Here is a 19872-nt window from a genome sequence, read left to right on the forward strand (position 1 = left end):
ATAAAACATTTTAATAATTAATAAACACAGTAACAGGCTAATAATATTTATCAACTATTTAGAAAACTTATAAAATCTAACATTTATAATCAATAATAAACATTAACAAATAAAATATTGAAAATAAAAATCTTGTAATGCTTATAACATTATTACAAGTGCATATTTTTCATAATGTATTCAATACTAAGTAATATTACAATTTAAGGTTTCTTACAACTATTTATTTCTATAATAATTTATTTTATGCTTAAAAAATAAGTTTACAAAGCAACACAATTATCTCTTACTTTTAATGAGTTGTGATTTTCACAAAATTTTAAGTTGATTAACATATCTATTTTATTTCACTATTACTATGAAATAACTATAATAAACATCTAAATATTTAGGTATTCGATTTGTGTAATGGTTGTTGTATAGATATGTTTTCAGAAGAGACCAACGGCTTTCTTGAGATCCTTTTGTTTCCAAGCGGGTAAAGAGCGAAACTCGCTGTAAGGCACGTTAAATGTTGATACGAAGTCGTCGTGAGTCAAGTATAGCTGAAATTTAAAACGAAATATGTTATATTAAGCCATTTAGTACAAGTAACAAATTACGTGTTTTGCCTACTTAATTAAGGTACCTATACCTGTATTCATATTATAATATCACCATTGTTAGCACTATACCTCATCGCAGTTAATTTTTGATGTATTTATCACGATGGAACAATTGGTATGCTTTTATCTTCATTTATCATCCCTTATTGGTGTCGCACAGGCGATAGTAAAAAAAACAATAGAGAATGAAAATTGTTAGCAGTGCCGGTACTTACCTCCTTTGCCAAAGGGTCGACATCAGGCGGCAGGTGTTCCTTCGGTCCTCTCAGCACAGACAGTGGATATTTCTCGTACTGATCGAAGCAGTTCGCTGTGTTACCAGTCTGCAGTGCACTGTTGCCACACTGTACAATCGCTTTGCCTTCCAACGCGCTAATTATAGCGCTAAATGTCTTGTGACCCTGTTGAATTAAGTTTAATTAGAGAAAAAAAAAAGATATAATTGTGTATGCTGACGACTAGGGATTATCCCTAACGAGAAAACAAGAAAAAGATCTACTTCATAAAAATCACACTATCTGTTGTCTGCATAACGTTTAAGCCGGACTATTTGAATACAAAAGCATGTAATGTACAAATTACATGCTTCTGTATTAAAGTGTAGGATCTCCTTATAAAATATAGCCGAGAACTAAAAAAAGAAGTCATAAGATAATAAAATTAGGGTTAGCTTGACTTCAAATCTATACTTATAATAAATCTGAGGAGAGGTCAATTTTGTACATAAAGTATATTTCCAAAATAACTATCAGGGGGTGATTAGTCACCGATACTGATGCCAAAAATACAATCACAAAAATTTTTGTCTGTCTGTCTGTATGTTCGTTATAGAAACAAAAACTACTTACAGATTTTAACGAAATTTGGTACAATTATTCTTCATACTCCGGAGCAGGTTATAGTATACTTTTCATCACGTTACGATCAATAGGAGCAGAGCAGTGAAGGGAAATGTTGGAAAAACGGGAGAAGTTACTCCATTCTTAAGCTTCCGTCGCATGTGCAGCCTGAATGGCCACTTTTTAAAATGTAAAAATGTCCACCTGTGCAAAGCCGGGACGGGCCGCTAGAAGTATAATAAAAAGTTGCTATCTGCGTCTATTTCTTCGCTTCATCCGAGTGTGCATCTACTAGTCTGTTATCAATTTAGTTCTTCTAAACTATAGTAAATAACCAAATTATAATTAAGTTTAGATATTTCTTTACGGAAGGCATGTATTCGTGCTGTAATTTGTAGTCGCGCGAGGGCGTGGCGGTTCTTTAGTATTTTTATAAAGTCCATAAAACTAATAACATTATAAAATAGCGAATACCTTCCACATAGATTGTTTCCAATGCGGGAAAAAGCCAGTAAAGTGCGGTGGTTCGCGACCTTGGCTCAGTACAAGTACGGGGGTCTCCATATCACGGGATGCAGGGTCTGAAATTATTCATAAATAATTTACCAAATAATTTGTTTTGGTAAATAATTGGCAAGTTAGCTATCGGCCCATATAATACATGAAGAATTAGTTATAGGAGAACTGTGTTATAGGAGAGAGCTACGCTCGGATTAATTTTACGTGACAGAATCCGAAATGATATTCGCAAAAGAATCAAAGTCAATGACATAACACGAAGGTTAAGTAAGCTGAAGTGTCACATGGCTTGATGAATCGACAACTGATGAAGAAAGGTCCTTGAGTGGCAATCCTGTACGGTCAAACGCAGTGTAGGTCGACTCCCCATGACTTTCCCATACGAGTAGTTTTCCAAATATGACTTTGAGAATTGTCATATAATTTTTTAACGTAATTCAAAGTATTAATATTTTTGCAGTAACAGTTATTTATTATAATAATAATAAATTAAATAATTATCAATAAAATATTAACAGATTAATTTTAGTAATAATATAATTATTAATTTAATTAGAGTTTTTTTTATTTGATTGAATTTATTACCTAGCGCGAGGTAAGCGTGTGCGATGGCGCGAGCGTCGTCCTTGGCGCGCGGGCAGCAGTGCGCGCCCAGCCACACGAACAGCGCGCGGTGCGCGTCCAGCACGCACGCCATCTCCGGCACCAGCTCGTACTGGTTGAACGAAATTATCTCCTCGACTGCGCAATAAGACTCGCGTTACTATTAGTATACCATATACCCTTATCACCCGTTAACTGTCTGCTGCGCAAAATAGGCCTCTCCCATAAAGCGGGGGTTTGCCAGTAGCTGTCACGCATGGTAGGCAGGTTGGCGATAGCAATTAACTTTTTTCTCATGTTTTAAGGGGGACGCTCCTGTCCATCCCTGGATCATTGAGTTCCCTTAGTTGTCTCTTATGACACCCACGGAAAAGGAAGGGGTGGCCTATTGTATGCCGGGACCTACACAGATAATTATTAGTATATGGAGCTAGTTATGGAGTTTGGATAGTTATAGTTATGGATTATGGAACAGTTTCTCTTCTTTCTCTCTCTTCTTTTATGGGATGTCTATAAGAGAAAGCTCCATATTACTTGTTCTCAAATCAATACAGCAAATGATTCAGGTACTGCTACGAACTGAACGAAATTTGGAACACAGGTAGTTCACATTTAAAATATTTTCATCTTATTTCAAACCAGCAAACCTATAAATGTGGAACAAAGATCTTTCTAATTCCACCTTGGTCAAACAGCTGAACAGATTTGAATGAAATTTACATTATAAACACAGAATAGTTTTATCTTAAGCGAACGGAACTGCGAGATACGGCTAGTATGATAGAATGTTGAAAAGAACTATGTTTGAAATATTTTTTTATTTTATAAATATAAGTACTTAGAACAACTCAGGAACGTTGGTTGTGGCAACACCATAAGTACCCACTCGTCCCATTCGTATCGTTCCCTTGTTGCCGAATAATATGAGGAAAAAAAAATTAAAATAAGAATATTCCCCAGAACTTTACTTAAAATATTAACATTTCAGAGATACTTACAAGTGTACTGGCCAGGCACTCCTAGCGAGACGTAGAAAAGACGAGGAGGCAACGGGCGCTCTACTTCTTTCAAAGGAGATGCCACCAATAAGTGACGCCGATCACCCAATGCATTCCAGAAGTCGGGTTTTTCTTTGCCTTAAAAAAGTAACAAATTGCCTTTAAAAAATAATAAGGAAAGCAAACAACTACGTACTCTTCATTAATTTGATTTATTGTCACTAATAAAAACTAATAAATTAAAAACTTATCAAATACGAGTCAGAAATTTAAGACTGCCATAGGGAATAATTTAAAGCTACTTGCATTCTTGATTGACTAATTCAGTGTTTTTCAAGCTTTTTCATGACACGATCCCCCTAGTATGAAAAGATCTCGACTCTTCGCTTATTTTTCATGTATTTCATAATGAAAAAAAGCCGAAGCAATATTATTTTTTTGGGTCAAAATTTTGTTATGATGATCCATGATACAAAAAAAAATCTTGATCCAAGAAAATAATTTTGAAGAATTAGAGTTTTACATCAAGAAAAAAAATCTTGAATCAAGTAAAGTTCATTGAAACTAAGAAAGTTATGTTAATTAAAGTACTTGATTCAGTTTAAGGTTGCCGCTTAATCTAGTGGACATCTAAAACCACTCAAGAATTTGAGGCTTTTCCTTTTCTATCGGTTGTAGGTTCTTCGAACAATATTATTGGCCTATTATTGCCATTTCAGATATATTATAACGCATTCAGAAAGATTTGATAAGTACTTACTACTAGTAATTTATCTGAGGTTGCTATATAGGGTAATTTACCTTGCATGACGAGTATGTGGTCTGCAGCCGCCATATTTTTGGCGACTTCTCTCTCATCACCGGTCGCGCTCGCTGCACACCAGACCCAGACCCTCGCGTTTTCCCGCAGTATGTAGCAAGCCCCACGGTCGTCGGTAAGCCCTGCGTTCTGTACCTCCACGCCGCGAGCCTCCCGCGCGTACTGACCGGATACCCTGATGAGAACCCTGGCTGGTGCCATTACACGACGTCCAGTTGCTGTAAAGTTGAAAGTTACTTTAAGAATATTACAGAATAAGGATAATCAATCAAGGTGTGTGATGTTTGTGGACTAAAAATGACGGTGAATTACAATATTAAGCTGTTATACAATTACAGCGATTGCTTTCAAGCTAGAGAGTGCTTTGCGTTATGAGAAATTGAAAAAAGAATATCTTAAGGCACAGCCCAGATTACCAAAACACGGATCAATTTAGATTAATTCCTTTAAAAATTTGGCTCAATTGAGAATCAGGTCGGAGACGATAGGAATAGTCAATTTTTAGAATCTTACTTACATAGAGTAATGGAAGAACTTACGATCATAATCGGCAGCACTGCCGACGTAAGTGATCATTCGCCCTTTGAATATTTGAAGGAAATGCGCTGGTTCTTTGCCTTGGTATACCCATGCCTGTACATACAAATAATTATGGTTGATAAAAAACGTTAAAAGATGTACCAATTATTATTATTAAATGAAATATTTATAGATATTTTATTTGTCTGAATGTAAATAAAAAGTGTCTTATAGTAAAGATTATTTTAATTATATAAGTACCTGAACGGGAAGACGCCCCAATTTCGTATAGAGGTCTTTGGCTTCTTTTGCGCCCAAATTCCTCAGATCATTTGGTGAAGAGCCACCCTGTCAAATAAGATTTATTTATTTATTTAACATTTTATTGCACCATTGTCACATGAATTATTGAATGATTTTATTTACAAGGCACACTATAAAAATGCATTATATATTTTTGTTATCAAGCACTTTGTATGCATAAGTTCTGTCACTCAAGATCTTCATAATGTTTTTATAGGCTTTAGTATTGTGTTTATAGGCTTCATTGGTCATTTACCATTACTTAGATTGTATACTTGAATGCCACTCTTATATATAAAAAATCCAAATAATTACTTTTATTTTAATGCTCACCATCCAGTAATAAAGTATAGACTGTTCCCCAGTAGGTGCGTGATAAGTATAAAGAGCAATATAACAGTCCCTATCGTAGAAGACTGCCGCTTGCGGTCGCTCCACCTCCACCATAGAGCACTCATCCTCTGAGATTCGGCGTACGCGCCACATCCGCAATGCGCCAGAACCGTCGTCTGGGAGTTGAGCCTGGAAATATAGAATACATTTTTTTGTCATTTCAACTTTGAAACTTTTTGTTACTAGCAATTGTAACTTGATATCATCATTCCTTTACTAAGTTCCTAAAAGAACTTGATTAGGAATAGAGGGAACACTATCAACATGGTCATTATTGTCCTTTTAAATAGAGAAATGATGTATTAATAAAACCGTATAATATTACCTCAGCCGCGAGCCATGAGTTGGAAGCCAGACTGACGGCATCGAGTCTCGTAGTAGCAGAACGCGCGGCTCGCAGTCTGCTGTCGCGACGGGCGTCACACCAGCGCCAATTGCGAAATAGGGCAGCAAATTCAAGGGGTTCTCGTCCTGCTGTTACCACTGATACTGGCACTACGAGTCTCTTCGCCCGTGCTAGGCCCCTTGCTGCTGCTAACGCACCACGTGCTGCAGAATTTGTAGCGTTTGGTCCCACCCACGCCCATACTCCCCGGCTGCCACTATCCACGATGTATACACCCTAAATGTAGTAAACAAAAAACCATTGAAAATAAATAATGATACTTATAATGCAGGTAAGCACATAAAGTTAAAACTACAACTCACATCATCGCTTAAATCCTCTTTATGCAGTGGTGCACGTCTGATCTCTTCCAGTCTAGCGGCAGGTCTTTGGGAGGGCATTGTTATTGGCGAAACTCTGGGTGGCTGAGTGGCTCTGTACAAACGAGCTGCTCTTGGTGGATCTGAAGGTGGAGATGCTGGGCGCACTGAGCGAGCACGCAGTTCCAGTAGAGTATCGAGAAGAGCGCGGTCGCTTGGGGGCAGTGTCTGTTCGTAGCCATCATGAGCTATTGCTATGCGACGCGCAGTCATACCCTTTTCTGCGCCTCTTGCCATACGGTATGCGATCTAAATGAAATCGAAATACTTGTATTTAAATAAATTATCGTTTTGTCCTATATAACTAATTACTGCAATTATTTTTAATTTCTATTATTTTCCTTATACTAGTAGATATACTTTTTATTGTTCCCTATAAAAAATAACTCAGCAAATGTCTAGTTACCTTAGCTCCAAATATTTTCTCAACCAAATTCGCTGCTCTACCGAGCCACAACAAGAGAAGTGCTGATGTATCCAGGATGAAGACTCCGTCAGCGGAGAGATGGGACCAAGATACGGGTTCTAGTTGGAGAAGAACTGGCCTACGGCCACGTATTCGGTATAGGCGGCCACCGCCGTTTAACGTGCCAGAACCGCTGCGAAGAATTCTGGCGAAAGGAAAAACTTATTAATATAGGCAAAACATATAATATAAAGAGCTTTATGACCTTATACAAGAGTGGTTTAATATTTGCTAAAAATTTTACTTTTCAATTGACATCAAAAAAAGAGGAGGATTGGGAACTGACAAATCAGTTGTATTTTTTTTGTTTGTTATCTCCGAACTCCATCATTTATAAACGAATTTGAAAAACTTTTTTTTTTTAATTTTGATACCAATCAGAAAGGATATACTTTCAGATTGGTCTCATAGACATTTCATCAATATCAGTTCAGTAATTTGTTTTTTAAATGAAAATAACTGGTGTTGCCAATTTTAAAATAAGTTTTTTTTAACGAAATTTACTTGTTTATTGAGGATCATTTATTTATTTTTAGTGTACACATGAGTAAGTAAAATACATCGGATTTTTTATGGATAAAGATGAATTGATGCACTTACCTACGCTAAAGGCGAGAATAGTTTTATGTTTTACAGAATAAAATGACGAGAATGGAGTCAAGTAAGATGACTTATTGTAGTAATTTGTTAGGAGGTTAGTTTAGTTATGTCACATATATACAGTCATAATATTTATCGATAGGCTCCTTACGGACTAGAACAGAAAATATTATGGTACCTGATGCCATCACGGAAGTAAGACAGTAGTCGTGGTGTTTCCTTAGTGGCTGCCTCGCGGTGTATGACGACGGGTTCCCCCAGGTGGGCTGCGAGCTGAGTGCCCCGTCGGAGTGCCAGAGCCGCGAGGTTGCCGCTCCTCTCGCCGGCCCACGCGTGGATATGACGCTCAGCAAACTCACCATTGCCGTTCTCTTTTTCTTTGATTTCGCGACGCTAGACATACAATTTAAAAAAAAATATTTTAACTAAGATATTATGACTCAGATTGCAGCCAGTAATATTATAAAGTTCAACTAACAATAACGTCTGGTCCGGCGGGCTGGTTCGTCAACGAGCAGGAGTACACGAGGTAAGCCTCGGCATCGTAGAAGGTGCCGTAGTGTGTGCGCGGCAACATTTCTGTCCCGGACTCCTGAACAGAATAATGTAAAGTCATTATAACATCCCCTTCACGTACGTGGGTAACACAGTATCAATCCAAAATCCAGTCACATAATTACAGTTACATGAGCTATAGCCTCGATAAGTGGGCTTATTCAAAATTGCGTTCGTCTATACGAATCCGCCATTTGAGAATCTTTTTTTCTTTCTAATCGGTTGTTGGTTTTACGGGCTATAAGACAAGCCCTTGACTATTTAAATTCTTCTGCGTAAATCTTTAGAGGTAATTAAATTATTTATGTAACATTAATCTATTGTGACGAGATGCAAAACTATCCTCAGGGTAGGTAATATATTTGTCATTATAAGAAAGTGCATGAATTACTGGATTAAAGTTGCCGTATCTGCGATTATTTATTCTTTATCTACGCTTGCACGATACAAAAGACGCATATTTTAATGTCATTTTCTTAAATACTAGTTTCTTGGAAGTTAATAATCGTTTTATGAATGCAACAAAACAATTTGTGGCCCGAGGCGGCGCTTTGAATCCATTCATGCATACTACAATTATTACAGTTGCTTGCATGCGTCAAAGAGAATATGCCTACCCAATCAAGCCGTTTAACACGCATATCTGATAGCTGCGTGCCGCGCTGTCGCAGTGGCGTGTGGTAGTGGTAACGTGGTGGTCAAACACACCGATGAACAATGTGCAGTTAGTCTGAATCACATACAATGCTTGATGTTATGTATTACATTTTATCACGATATTTGTTTTTGTAATTGATGCTTAAACTGCACAGATTTATTACAAAGAATATAAACTTGTGACAAGCAAATCGTACATACGATTGCACACTGCTGTGATTCATTCTTTTCTAAGAGTTTCTTTCAAACACAATACAGCACGCATTGTTCTTTCGTGGTAGTTAAAAGTTAGAAGCTTTGACACTAGTTACTTAAGAAAATTATCTCCGTCATAGTAGAGTAATATCGTCCTAGTACAATATATTACTATATGTATTTGTCTTTATATAAGTTTAAATATAAATATGTACATGTAGTTATTTATTTGAGTCTATTTATGTAAGTAAGTATATTATAAGTATTTTATTGTTATTATGTGTAAGTATATTTTTATTTAGATTGTTTATACCTACCTACTGCATTTAAATTTATCTTTAGCCCTTTTCCTCCTTTTTTAATATTATTATTTTTCTGTTACGCCTTGACCAGACACATTTTTAATTATTCTTCTCCATCCTAAGATTGCTGGAAGAGATCCTCATTTAGCGATAAGGCCGCCCATTGTTACCTCTTTATCTTGCTTTTATGTAATCAAGTTTATGTTTAATTATTCATTTTATTTGTGTACATATTTTAATTATAATTTGTATAATTGTTTTCAGGTAAAAATATAGATGTAAAACAACGATTATTTTGATATTATTTTCTGCCAGTTTCTTCTTCTTTTCATTTAAGAGTTTCCTCTTGTCGGTGCAACTAATTCATGCATCTTCTTCCAGTCAGTTCTATCCCTACACCTAGTGTTTCTTTTATCTGTCCCATGTAGTTATTTCTTATATCGTCATACATTTTAACACCGGCGAATATCAAAGAAATATTATTTACCAATGAAGTTATAAGCTACATTGCAGTCTAGATAGAAAATCGTTCAGTCTCGCTCCGTAGGTGGCTACTTCCCGAGACGTAGCGGTATTAGATCTAGAGAATGAATCACCGCCGCTGTACCGTTACAACCGAGATATCGTCTTCAAATCGAAATTATCTGTTACAATATAATCATGCGGGCAAAAAAATAATTAGTGCAGCGGAGGAGTTGATGAAAATATTTTGTCTATTATTAACGCCTATTGTAGATTCTTTAGATTGGATAAAAAAATAGCAGGAAAAGTCGTGTTTTGATCTAGATTGATGTCGTGTTTTGATAGATATAATTTCACTGCCATATATCAATATGGCTGTGAAATTACAGGTTACGGAGTCATAACATTTTATACACATGTTGTGAGTTCTCAAAAATCGCGTAAACGTTGTATTTTCAATCGATTTCAAAAAAGTTCTTAATTTGTTTGTATTTTTTTAGGTTTGTTATCTTATAACTCCATTCATAAACTGACTTGCAGAATTCTTTTTATTTAAACAGATATACTTTCAGATTGATTGTATAGAAATTTTATCAAAATCGGTTCGGATACAAAAATTTTTTAAATCAAGATAATTGGTATTGCCACGATTAAATTTAATATTTTTTGTGGAACAAAATCTTAAATTATATGATGTATATATTAATGTCATGTCTATAGGCGACGGTTACCACTTTCCATCAGGTGGGCCGTCAGTTTCTTTGTCATTCTAAGTTTGTTTAAAAGACTTAAATACGGGTTATACCTATCCTCTAAACCAGTCTGGTGAAACCTCGACAAGTAGCTGCCCTAAGTAGAACAATGTTGTACTTACATTATAACTACTTACTCACAGATCACTATTATATCAAGTACACTTTCTCTAGCCATGTCGGTTTGTTTATTAGTGAGGAGAAATGTAAACAATAAAATGTATTTTTGGTGTAACAATAGCTAAGTATTCTATAAGCATTCGGTTAAAAAAGTTCATATAAGCACTATTATTACACGTTGGAGAATTTTTGAGGTGAGCTAGGTATTCTAATCAGTTTTTAAGAACAGAAGTAAAAACATAAAATAAATATTGCTTACGTTTTATGTAAAGTTAAACTTAGATATTTTCAGGTAAGTTTAATGATTGCTTGCGACTCATAACGGCTTTGCACGGGTAGACAGTATAGGCATCTTTATTTTATTTTTTTAATAAAATATACTTATACTCGCTGATAATGTAGTTTTCTATAGGTGAAACAATTTTTAGAATCGGTTGAGTATTTTTTGAGTTAACCATTATAAACAAAAAATAAATCATTTCTCTTTAGAACATTAGAAAAGTAGCGGTGCCAAATATATATAAAAAACAATGTTACAACAGATTTATTTTTGCTCAGTTTAATGTGAGAATTTAGTATGTTACTGTTGTTTTGTTGAAAATAATCCATAGAGGAGGTCGTGTGAAAGGTCAGCGTGAACACAAAATGTTTTCACACATAAAATAGGTACCGCAAAAACAATTGTGGTCGCTTAATGATGTTAAAGAAAAAGAATGGTTTTACACAAAATTTGTTGACATTAGTCTATGATTAAATTTATTTAGTGGTGGAAACAAATTTAATTACAGAGATATACAATTAATCTACTCATACCTAAATGCTACATATTCATATTACTTTATGGAAAATAATATATTGGTTATTAACTTTTACCCACAACTTCGTACACGTGGCCGGGATATGTTCACTGGCCGGAATAAAAAGTAGTTTATGTATTTCTTAAATCAAATTTTATAGTTATTGGTTAAGATATTATTATGCTAAGAGGCAATAAACACATAACAATCTCGAGATACAAACAAACTCACTGTCATCACACCTATAATATTAGTAAGAATTGGTTATTCAAATTTAAGTAATTACTTATTAAAAGTTTAACTACATATAACAACTTTGTGGTGGATTGGGCACGGCCCGCCCGGCCCATCCATAAATACCTATGCCTATGTGTGGATAGCATAATATGGGAATTTTGAGACGTAGAACTATGGAATTTACTTTATTTTAATTAATTTAATTTAGAAAGAGTACCAATGTTACAGGTGTATAGAGTGTAGAATGGACGAATTTATTCTTGGTAACAATATCAAGGCCGTTGGAGATTTGATTCTTGGAGAAATTTTATTTTAAATCGGCGTGCATAATAGCTAATTTGAAGGTGAGGTGTCGATATTGAGGTAGCTTCAAAGACGTACTTCTGCCTCAACAGCACGAGAGAGTTAAAATTATGTTTGTTCCTTTTATATTACAATTTACTTATAAATAAGACCACAAGTGAGGCGGATGCTAATAAAATTTTAGTCATTTACTCATAAAAGTGAATTAAATTTTGCGAGTAGTCGCGTGACTTTAATCTCGCAAAACCGTACTGACCTAACACGCAAAATAACATAGAGCACATTACCATTGGTCTTACGTGTCTCAATTTTCGTTAATGTCGCTTTCACTGAATAGACAGGTATGTCGACAAAACATTAAAACGAATAGTCTTTGTTGTTTGTGGTTACCTAATAAAACACAATTGCACCAGCGAAATGACGATAAGGTCGCTAATTGTCAGATTAGATTCGAATATGCTCGTTAATATACCTTTTAACGACTTTCCTATCATAGCACAATAGATAAATATTGCCGAAGCATTGTATCATGTAACGGATCATGTTAGAATATTAAAAGAAATTATGCAACAAATAGATTATACAATTTTTTAAATTATTATTTTTTAAATTAGTATATTACGTTTTTGAGCGATAACTATCGTTAGAATTATGTTATATTTAATTATATATAGCTAGTAGGTCGGCACTTTATCTACATTGTTTTAAGATATGATCTTGCAATCTGGCTACTAAACAAAGAACCGGTCTAGACGTTCCGATTCAATAGATACTTATATACCGTGACACCGCTTTGACTTAAACGGTAGTTTTGTTACAACAATAATAAACTATCATCTATTCAATTCGTAGTATCTAAGCTCTTAATTAATTTATGGTGTTTATTAATTTATTCACAATGCTTGTTTATCTGTCAATTTTAATTAGTTTTTTTTTTTACTTTTTTATAATTTTGATTTTAGTTGTATTAATAGTTTTGTATTGGTTATTCAAATAGATTTTGTTTTTCATTGGACTAATAGAGCAGAAATATTGTAAATAGTTATAAAATGTTTGATATAATATTATGTGTACCAAAAGTACTCTGTGATATTTTTTTTTTTTTTAATAAGAGACATATATGACCCTAAAATACTTCTTTTTAGTCTGATTCTATAGAACTGACCGTCTACAGACGTCCTTTAGCAGTGCAAATAAAAATCAATTAGACAAAATGTTGTGATTTGTTATTAATTCCGTTTAGAGTTTAATGTAATAATTTCAACAAAACTTGGTTACTTTTTAATTTTTTATTTATTTAGTTGCTTAAATTGGAGCTAGTTGTGCAGAAAGCAGCTATGTGATTTTGACATCCCAGATAGTTTGGTTATTTTGCATTAAACATACTTTATTATGATAGAGATTGCCAAAAGGTGGTACATTACCGAAACCCTCCATACGAGGAAGGTAGTGTGGTCACGCGGCACCGTGCGGAACGCAGCCTCCGCAATGCGAGCGCCGCCGCTCTCATCTTCCTGAAAATATAAAAAAAATTGCATTTCTATAACTTATTAATCGATTATGCATTTATAAATTCATGATAAACTGTTCTTTAATAATGACTCGACGTTGCTTAAGAGATTCGGAATGTTGTTTACATATATTATTATTACAATAAATACATATAACAAGAATTTAATAAAAGAACTAAGTGACCAAGCCTTCACTAATGTAATGTTATGAAGAGGGGATTTCAGCTACATTGGGTGTGCCAAGGTCGAAGAGGTTAATTTAACCTGGTCAGGCATAATGGTCCCCGTGATTGATTGTCCAGATTCTATTCCACTACTACAATAGTTTGGGTGTGGTCTTTTAATTTTGCTCAAAGGTGGAGACGGTTACGTAAATGTATTATTTGCTTATATTGCAAGTAGGTACCTAGTTATTATAGATGTAGATATGCAGGTACCTACTAAATGATCTATTCGAATTTATACCAACTTAATTCGGAAATTTACGACCTAGTATTTTTCTTAACTTTCAGGCAGTACGATTTATGTGTAACAACGACATTTCGATTCACATTATTCGTTTATATATGAATATTAACTATATTATATCCAAATATCTATAGAATATCTTCAGAATGCATGAAGTGACATATTTTATTTTATTTTACACTTTATTGCACTATTTATAAAACAGTAAATACATTTCATTGTAATGAGAAATTATACAAAAGGCAGCCTTATCGCTAAGCAATGTATTCCAGACAACCTTTGGGTAGAGGACATTGAGAAAAGAAAAAAAAGACAAGAGACCTAGCTTCAATTATGCAGAGCTTATTTATGTACTACATACCATTTTTTGGGTGATTTATTAATATTTTTTGTATATTCTATATTATAGATTATGTTATCACTTCTTTACACGTAAGCCAATATAATGTTATAAAAAATATGATCAATTTATTTGATAGAACATGTTATTATTTTTGGGTCGATTTATTCGCTCGTTAGGCGGGTAGGTAGGTAACTCCCGAGGCGTAAGTGAATAAGATTAATCGGAGAACACATTTAATGCTTCGTGGGTACTAAAACAGATTAGCAAAGTTACAACTTTCACTCATTACAGCTGATATATGGAAGTAACGTATGTCGTAATAGTCATTAATTAGATAAAATAACAAAAAGGCATAATATCTAATGCGCACACATCACGAAATTTTATGCAAATAAAAACTTCACTTCTATACACTGTTTGTATACAAAAATTACGTAATGAATGTTTACATGGTCGGCTCCTATTTCCAGGATGTGCATTTTCGTTGTGATGGTCAGATACAGACTGGGTCCATCACACCGCGTCCGTCTGCTCCCACCAGCACTTCGCTACAAAAAACTATCAGCAAGCACGACAACTACGGGACGAGTGCGGCGTCCATGCTCTCCCCACGGACTAACCAGTAACCGGCGGCCGGTCGGAACGATGCGAAAAAAAAGAAAATTGTTTCACGGTTCTTGCACTTACATATTTTAATAAGACAACGAGGAATAAATTAATTCCCGCGAAAGTCGGGACAGCGTTGTTGCCGATTGATGGGTGGCGTGGCTGTAACTACCTATCGCATTTTCATCTCACAGCAGTAAACTGCTCAATTAGAGACATCAATTATTGGCTTAAAATGAGTGATCAGCAAATGGGTATGTTATCACAGCGATTAATAGTTCTGACATACCCATCACGTACTGAAGTGGAAATTCTCACGTAAAAATATTATTTAGATACAATTATGAGTATACAGTAGCAAACGAGCTAACGGCTTGCCTTAAGGAAATTAGTAACCGTCGTCTATACAAATATAAACAATATCTACGGAATAGTTTTAGAGTTAATCAAGGATACTCAGGTCCTACTTTGGAGTGAAAGTTTGCAGCGGCAAAAAGGTAATTGCGCGTTTTGGAAAAGCGTTATAAGCAGTGTTCACACTGTGTAAAATGCTAATGAATATGTACGGAATGTAAGATGCACCTGATATTCGTCCATCAACTGCAGTGGTGTTATCTCACTTTCTTATTCTGTTTGCAGTAATGCTATCGATCGCAATCAGGCAGTGGTTCGGCGCGCCACGCGAGAGGTACCGAGTGACTGGCCGGCCTAGGCTAGGTACGAGTACTAACACCAGTGTGGGACAATTCGCTAGTGAATTGTGGTGTTCTGCCACAGGATGCACGCTCGGACGCGCACTTTGTTAGTTTCGGCATTATCCACATTCACTTTCGTTCATCATTCGGACACAGTGTCATGTCCGTAAACATGAGTAAGTAACCGTGAAGTATGTTGACTATGAGTATATTCATACGTACTCAGCTACTCTTTTCCTATTGGAAAATGTGACCTCAATGTCTAACGTTCGCTGCATTGTTCTCACCGAAATCACAAATGCAGCTGAAAAAATAAAATTAATAATTTAATATAACTCCCGAAACGCCTTTGAATTCATCATGATGGGCTAACTGGCCTGTTTTCATTCTCATCTATCACCCTTCACTGGTGCTCCGCCAGCGTATCCCGTTAGCGCAGGTGGGGCTACCATACCATTTTCATCCTTAAAAAAAAAACTTTCGAAACGCCTGAACAGATCTTCATGAATTGTAGCTAAGAACCATCTTGATCATGTCAGTTTACTAATAAAAAAAACGCATTATAATCAGTCCATTCTTTTAGGAGTTACGATGAGAAATACAGACATGTCAAACTTATACTCGTAACAACCCTCTTTTGTGTCAAGGGTTAAATATAAACTGATACACTCATGTCTGTGATCTCTTTGCGGTAGTTACTAATAGGTATACCTATAGACATTTTCATTTTTTCGCCAAGTAGTAGTAATTCTGTTCTCTTGATTTAATTTGGTTACTTCATGGCGTTTTAGTTTAAATAGATTTAGTTTAAATTAACTGACACAGTTCTTGGTTTCGTTTAGGTTCGAATTTATGAGTGATAAGCTTTGTGGTTAAGTCCGGTTATATAGTAAACCACTAGGCCACGCACGACGCTCTCCAGAGAAAACCAGAACATATTTAGATACCTACTTACCTTTCATTTAATTTTGAACAGTAAAAGCTTCAGCATGTTTTCAATGCTTTATTTATTTATTTATAGTACGGTAACAGATTACAAATTAAAACATTAATAAAATAAATAATACATAAAACAGCATTAAATTTGCACTCTAATAACTGCTCTGCATAACATTCAATATTATATATGTACATTCAAACCAAATCATATTTATTCGCTTGCTACATGGTACAATAAGAAGTTACATATACAGGTACATAACATGCAGCACCCCGCAGAGGTATGCAAATGTTAAACTGTATTTAGTCTACATTATATTACAATTATAAAGTCCAAGTATACAAGTAAAAAGTATTAAAAGAATGATGGCTATAAATTTAAAGTAACAAATTGGCAGCCTTAATGTAACATTGCAAGGATGGAGGGAAAGGGATTGTTAGTACTTTTATTTTTTATTTTTTATTTTTTATTTAAATAACTTAGAATGGCAAACAAGCTGACGGCTCACCTGATGGAAAGTGGTAACCGTCGCCTATAGACATGAGTGACATAACAGAGTATACTGTTTCGCCCATGATACCCCCATACGTTGTCATTCCTGAGGACTCAGGTGTTATTCCTCTGTACCCTGTAAATTCACGCCATATCCCACCCTTCAAACCGAAACACATCCATGCAAACACAACTGCTTCACGGTTGAAACACGAATGGGACAGAGGTACCCAAGCAATCGACTTTTGTACAAAGTATCCCTCTGGTGAACTCCTCTTTTCATTCTCATCGATCACCCTTCACTGGTGCTCTGCCAGCGTATCCCGTTAGCGCGGGCAGGGTTACCAATCAATTTTCATCCAACAAAAAAAAAAGAAAAAAACACATTGCAAGGATTGCTTTATGAAATCATTATCATCGGAATACCCTGAGAATTAATGGTCGAGGGATGAGCAGCAGAGTTCCTTTTATAACATTCATCATATCAGCTCTTAACTGTCCACTGCTGAACATAAGCCTCCCCCTTGGGAGGGTTTACCAGTAGATGCCACGCTTGGCAGGCGAATTGGAAACCGTCGTTAGGCTTTAGAGATGTTTTTAGAGGGACACTGCTGCCCATCTCTTCAAAGATAACTATCTTTTACAACACCCACGGGAGAGCAAGAGGTGGCCTATTCTATGCCGGGAGCACACGGTCATTTTATAACATTACTACGTGAGTGGGGGGGGGGGGATTATTAACAATGGAGACTAAAGGATCCCTTGCTAGCAATATACCTAACCAGGTCGACCTCCACGTGGTCCTCCCTGGAAACCATCGTGCTGAATTACAAGTGTATTCATTACGATGGGCTAACTGACCTGTCTTTTCATCCTCATCTATCATCACTCACTAGGGGCCTGGCAGTGTATACCGATATGCACTATCGGCGGGGTTACTATTCCATTATTTAATATAAAAACATTACTACGTAGCAACTACTGCCAAAACTCCTCTTATAGGGAAGGTCTATGTTCAACAGTGGACAGTTAACGACTGATATAAAAATATAATAACCACGTTGGTTTCCAGGAGGAACTGCATGGAGATCAACACGTTGCTAGCAATGAGCTTGTTATACCTACCCCATTATTAGCAATCTATAAAGAGCTAAAACTCGAAATAAAACCACCTAATTAGTATAGTTAGTTAATAATAAGTTGTAGACTTTCCCACTGCATTTTTTATAAGAGACTCAACGCGATCATTTAGGTAAAGTATGATAATTTACCTGAATAATCTCGACGTTTCGGTCAGGTTTCACCTGCCGCGGTAATAATTATTACCGCGTATAAGCGATTATAATCGCTTAATTCTCATCTCTTATAAAACGTAGTAATAATTGGTGGGCTAATATGAGGAATATTAGCCAACTTTTACGAGACAGATGGGAGTTACATTAGTATCTATAAATTTGATATTCTACTTTATAATTAGTAATTATGTTAATAATTATATAATATCTACAGTATCTTACTAAACTTAAAGAGGTCTGTGCCTTCTTATGAGCACAGAATTATGCTTACAAATAAACAGACATTGTAACGTATGCTGTGTCCTAGATTGTTTACCGTTATTCGTTTTTGATGTCTTAACCTACGCATGAAACCACAACAATGTGTTTTTATGCTAAATTTATATAGTTACTCATATTTAAATGTATAATAGTACTAGCCATTTCTCAAAAAGAAATTTTGATCAGTATATAAAATATCCTACGTGTTAAGTTAGGATATAACTCACCCGTACTTACCCCGCTGTAGCAAATTCCGTTGAAATGATATTTAAATTTATATGCTAGATATATTGGTGTTAAGATGATACAATTTGTAAAGATATCTATTGTTATTGTTTAAATCCGTTCAACTGTTTAAGCATTTTTTTTTGATGGGTGAAAATGGTATGGTAACCCCGCCTGCGCTAACGGGATATGCTGGCGGAGCACCAGTGAAGGATGATCGATGAGAATGAAAACAGGCCAGTTAGCCTATCATGATGAATTCATAAGGAATTAACCATGATAGTTTCCAGGGGAACCGCGAGGAGGTCGACCTGGTTGGGTATATTGCTAGCAATGGGATTCTCAATTTCCATTACTAACAATCCCTTTCCCCCCACTGTTTAAGCATTAGGATATTATTAGGAGTCATATTTATTTTATTTATTTAATTCTTTATTGCAAAGAAACGTAAAACTATACAATGACAATTAAACAATTTGAGTGAAATTTAATAACATAAAATATAGATTAAAATATTTACATAAAGGTACAAAAGGCGGTCTTATCGCTAGGGCAATCTCTTACAGACAATCTTTGTTTAAAGGAGAACAGATAAAAGTGGATAAAAAAATTTTTTTTTAACCGATTTTTAGAAATAAATTACCCAAAGCGTACCACGTAGAGGTTGCACGGTCGGATTTAGGCTTCTTTTACACACGTGTCTGTGTGCGTTTTCTGAGATATTGAAGAAAATGATCAATTTTCATTCAAAGTCCGATAGCTCAGCGAGAAATGGTCGTATCGAGACCAAAAAATTAAACGAAATTGAAGCTAAGTGAACAACCTATCTAATCCATAAGGTGATTAGTGCGAATTTTTTTTAAGTCCGTAGACTAAAAATAAGATTGAAATTTTTTTTTTCTATGATATTCATTAAGATTGCGCGCTACGTGTTACTTGGAATTTTTTTTAGATATAAAAATTAGAAAATTCAAGCTTCAAATTGTTTATTCTTTTACTCCGATACGACCATTTTTATCAAAAATACAACCTCTTGAAAAGTCGCCAATATTTTGATTTTTTTGAATCTTTTTTTTCTGCTAGTATATGCTAGACCAGTGATTCTCAACCACTGTGCCGCGGCACTTTTGTGTGCCGCCAAATTTTGCAAATATTTAAAATTTTTGTCATAAACTATTTATGCAGTGTGTTGTAGTAAATAATTTTTATCTTTTTCTTTGTATTAA

The 19872-nt window shown here is 35.2% G+C and overlaps 1 protein-coding gene across 3 annotated transcripts; it reads right to left on the reverse strand.

Moving 5' to 3' along the window:
* Nucleotides 1-151: 151 nt before the first annotated feature.
* Nucleotides 152-15463, reverse strand: LOC113516845 (villin-like protein quail). 3 transcript variants are annotated; one of them, XM_052902569.1, is made up of 16 exons: nucleotides 15321-15463; nucleotides 13235-13324; nucleotides 7909-8022; nucleotides 7609-7823; nucleotides 6771-6975; nucleotides 6308-6613; nucleotides 5925-6221; nucleotides 5540-5728; nucleotides 5165-5251; nucleotides 4924-5017; nucleotides 4366-4602; nucleotides 3565-3702; nucleotides 2549-2704; nucleotides 1919-2025; nucleotides 821-1006; nucleotides 152-545 (listed from the first exon to the last, which is right to left on the reverse strand). In XM_052902569.1, the coding sequence occupies exons 1-16, from the start codon at nucleotides 15333-15335 to the stop codon at nucleotides 432-434; spliced, it is 2550 nt and encodes an 849-aa protein (XP_052758529.1). In that variant the 5' UTR covers nucleotides 15336-15463; the 3' UTR covers nucleotides 152-431. The 3 variants fall into 3 exon arrangements, with proteins under 3 accessions (XP_052758529.1, XP_052758528.1, XP_052758530.1); XM_052902568.1 differs by lacking the exon at nucleotides 15321-15463 and adding an exon at nucleotides 14582-14766; XM_052902570.1 differs by lacking the exon at nucleotides 15321-15463 and adding an exon at nucleotides 14151-14296.
* Between the last annotated feature and the right edge of the window lie 4409 nt (nucleotides 15464-19872).

This window comes from Galleria mellonella, unplaced genomic scaffold (genome assembly GCF_026898425.1).
Source record: "Galleria mellonella isolate WM207_F2 unplaced genomic scaffold, CSIRO_AGI_GalMel_v1 utg93, whole genome shotgun sequence".
Lineage (NCBI taxonomy): Eukaryota > Metazoa > Arthropoda > Insecta > Lepidoptera > Pyralidae > Galleria > Galleria mellonella.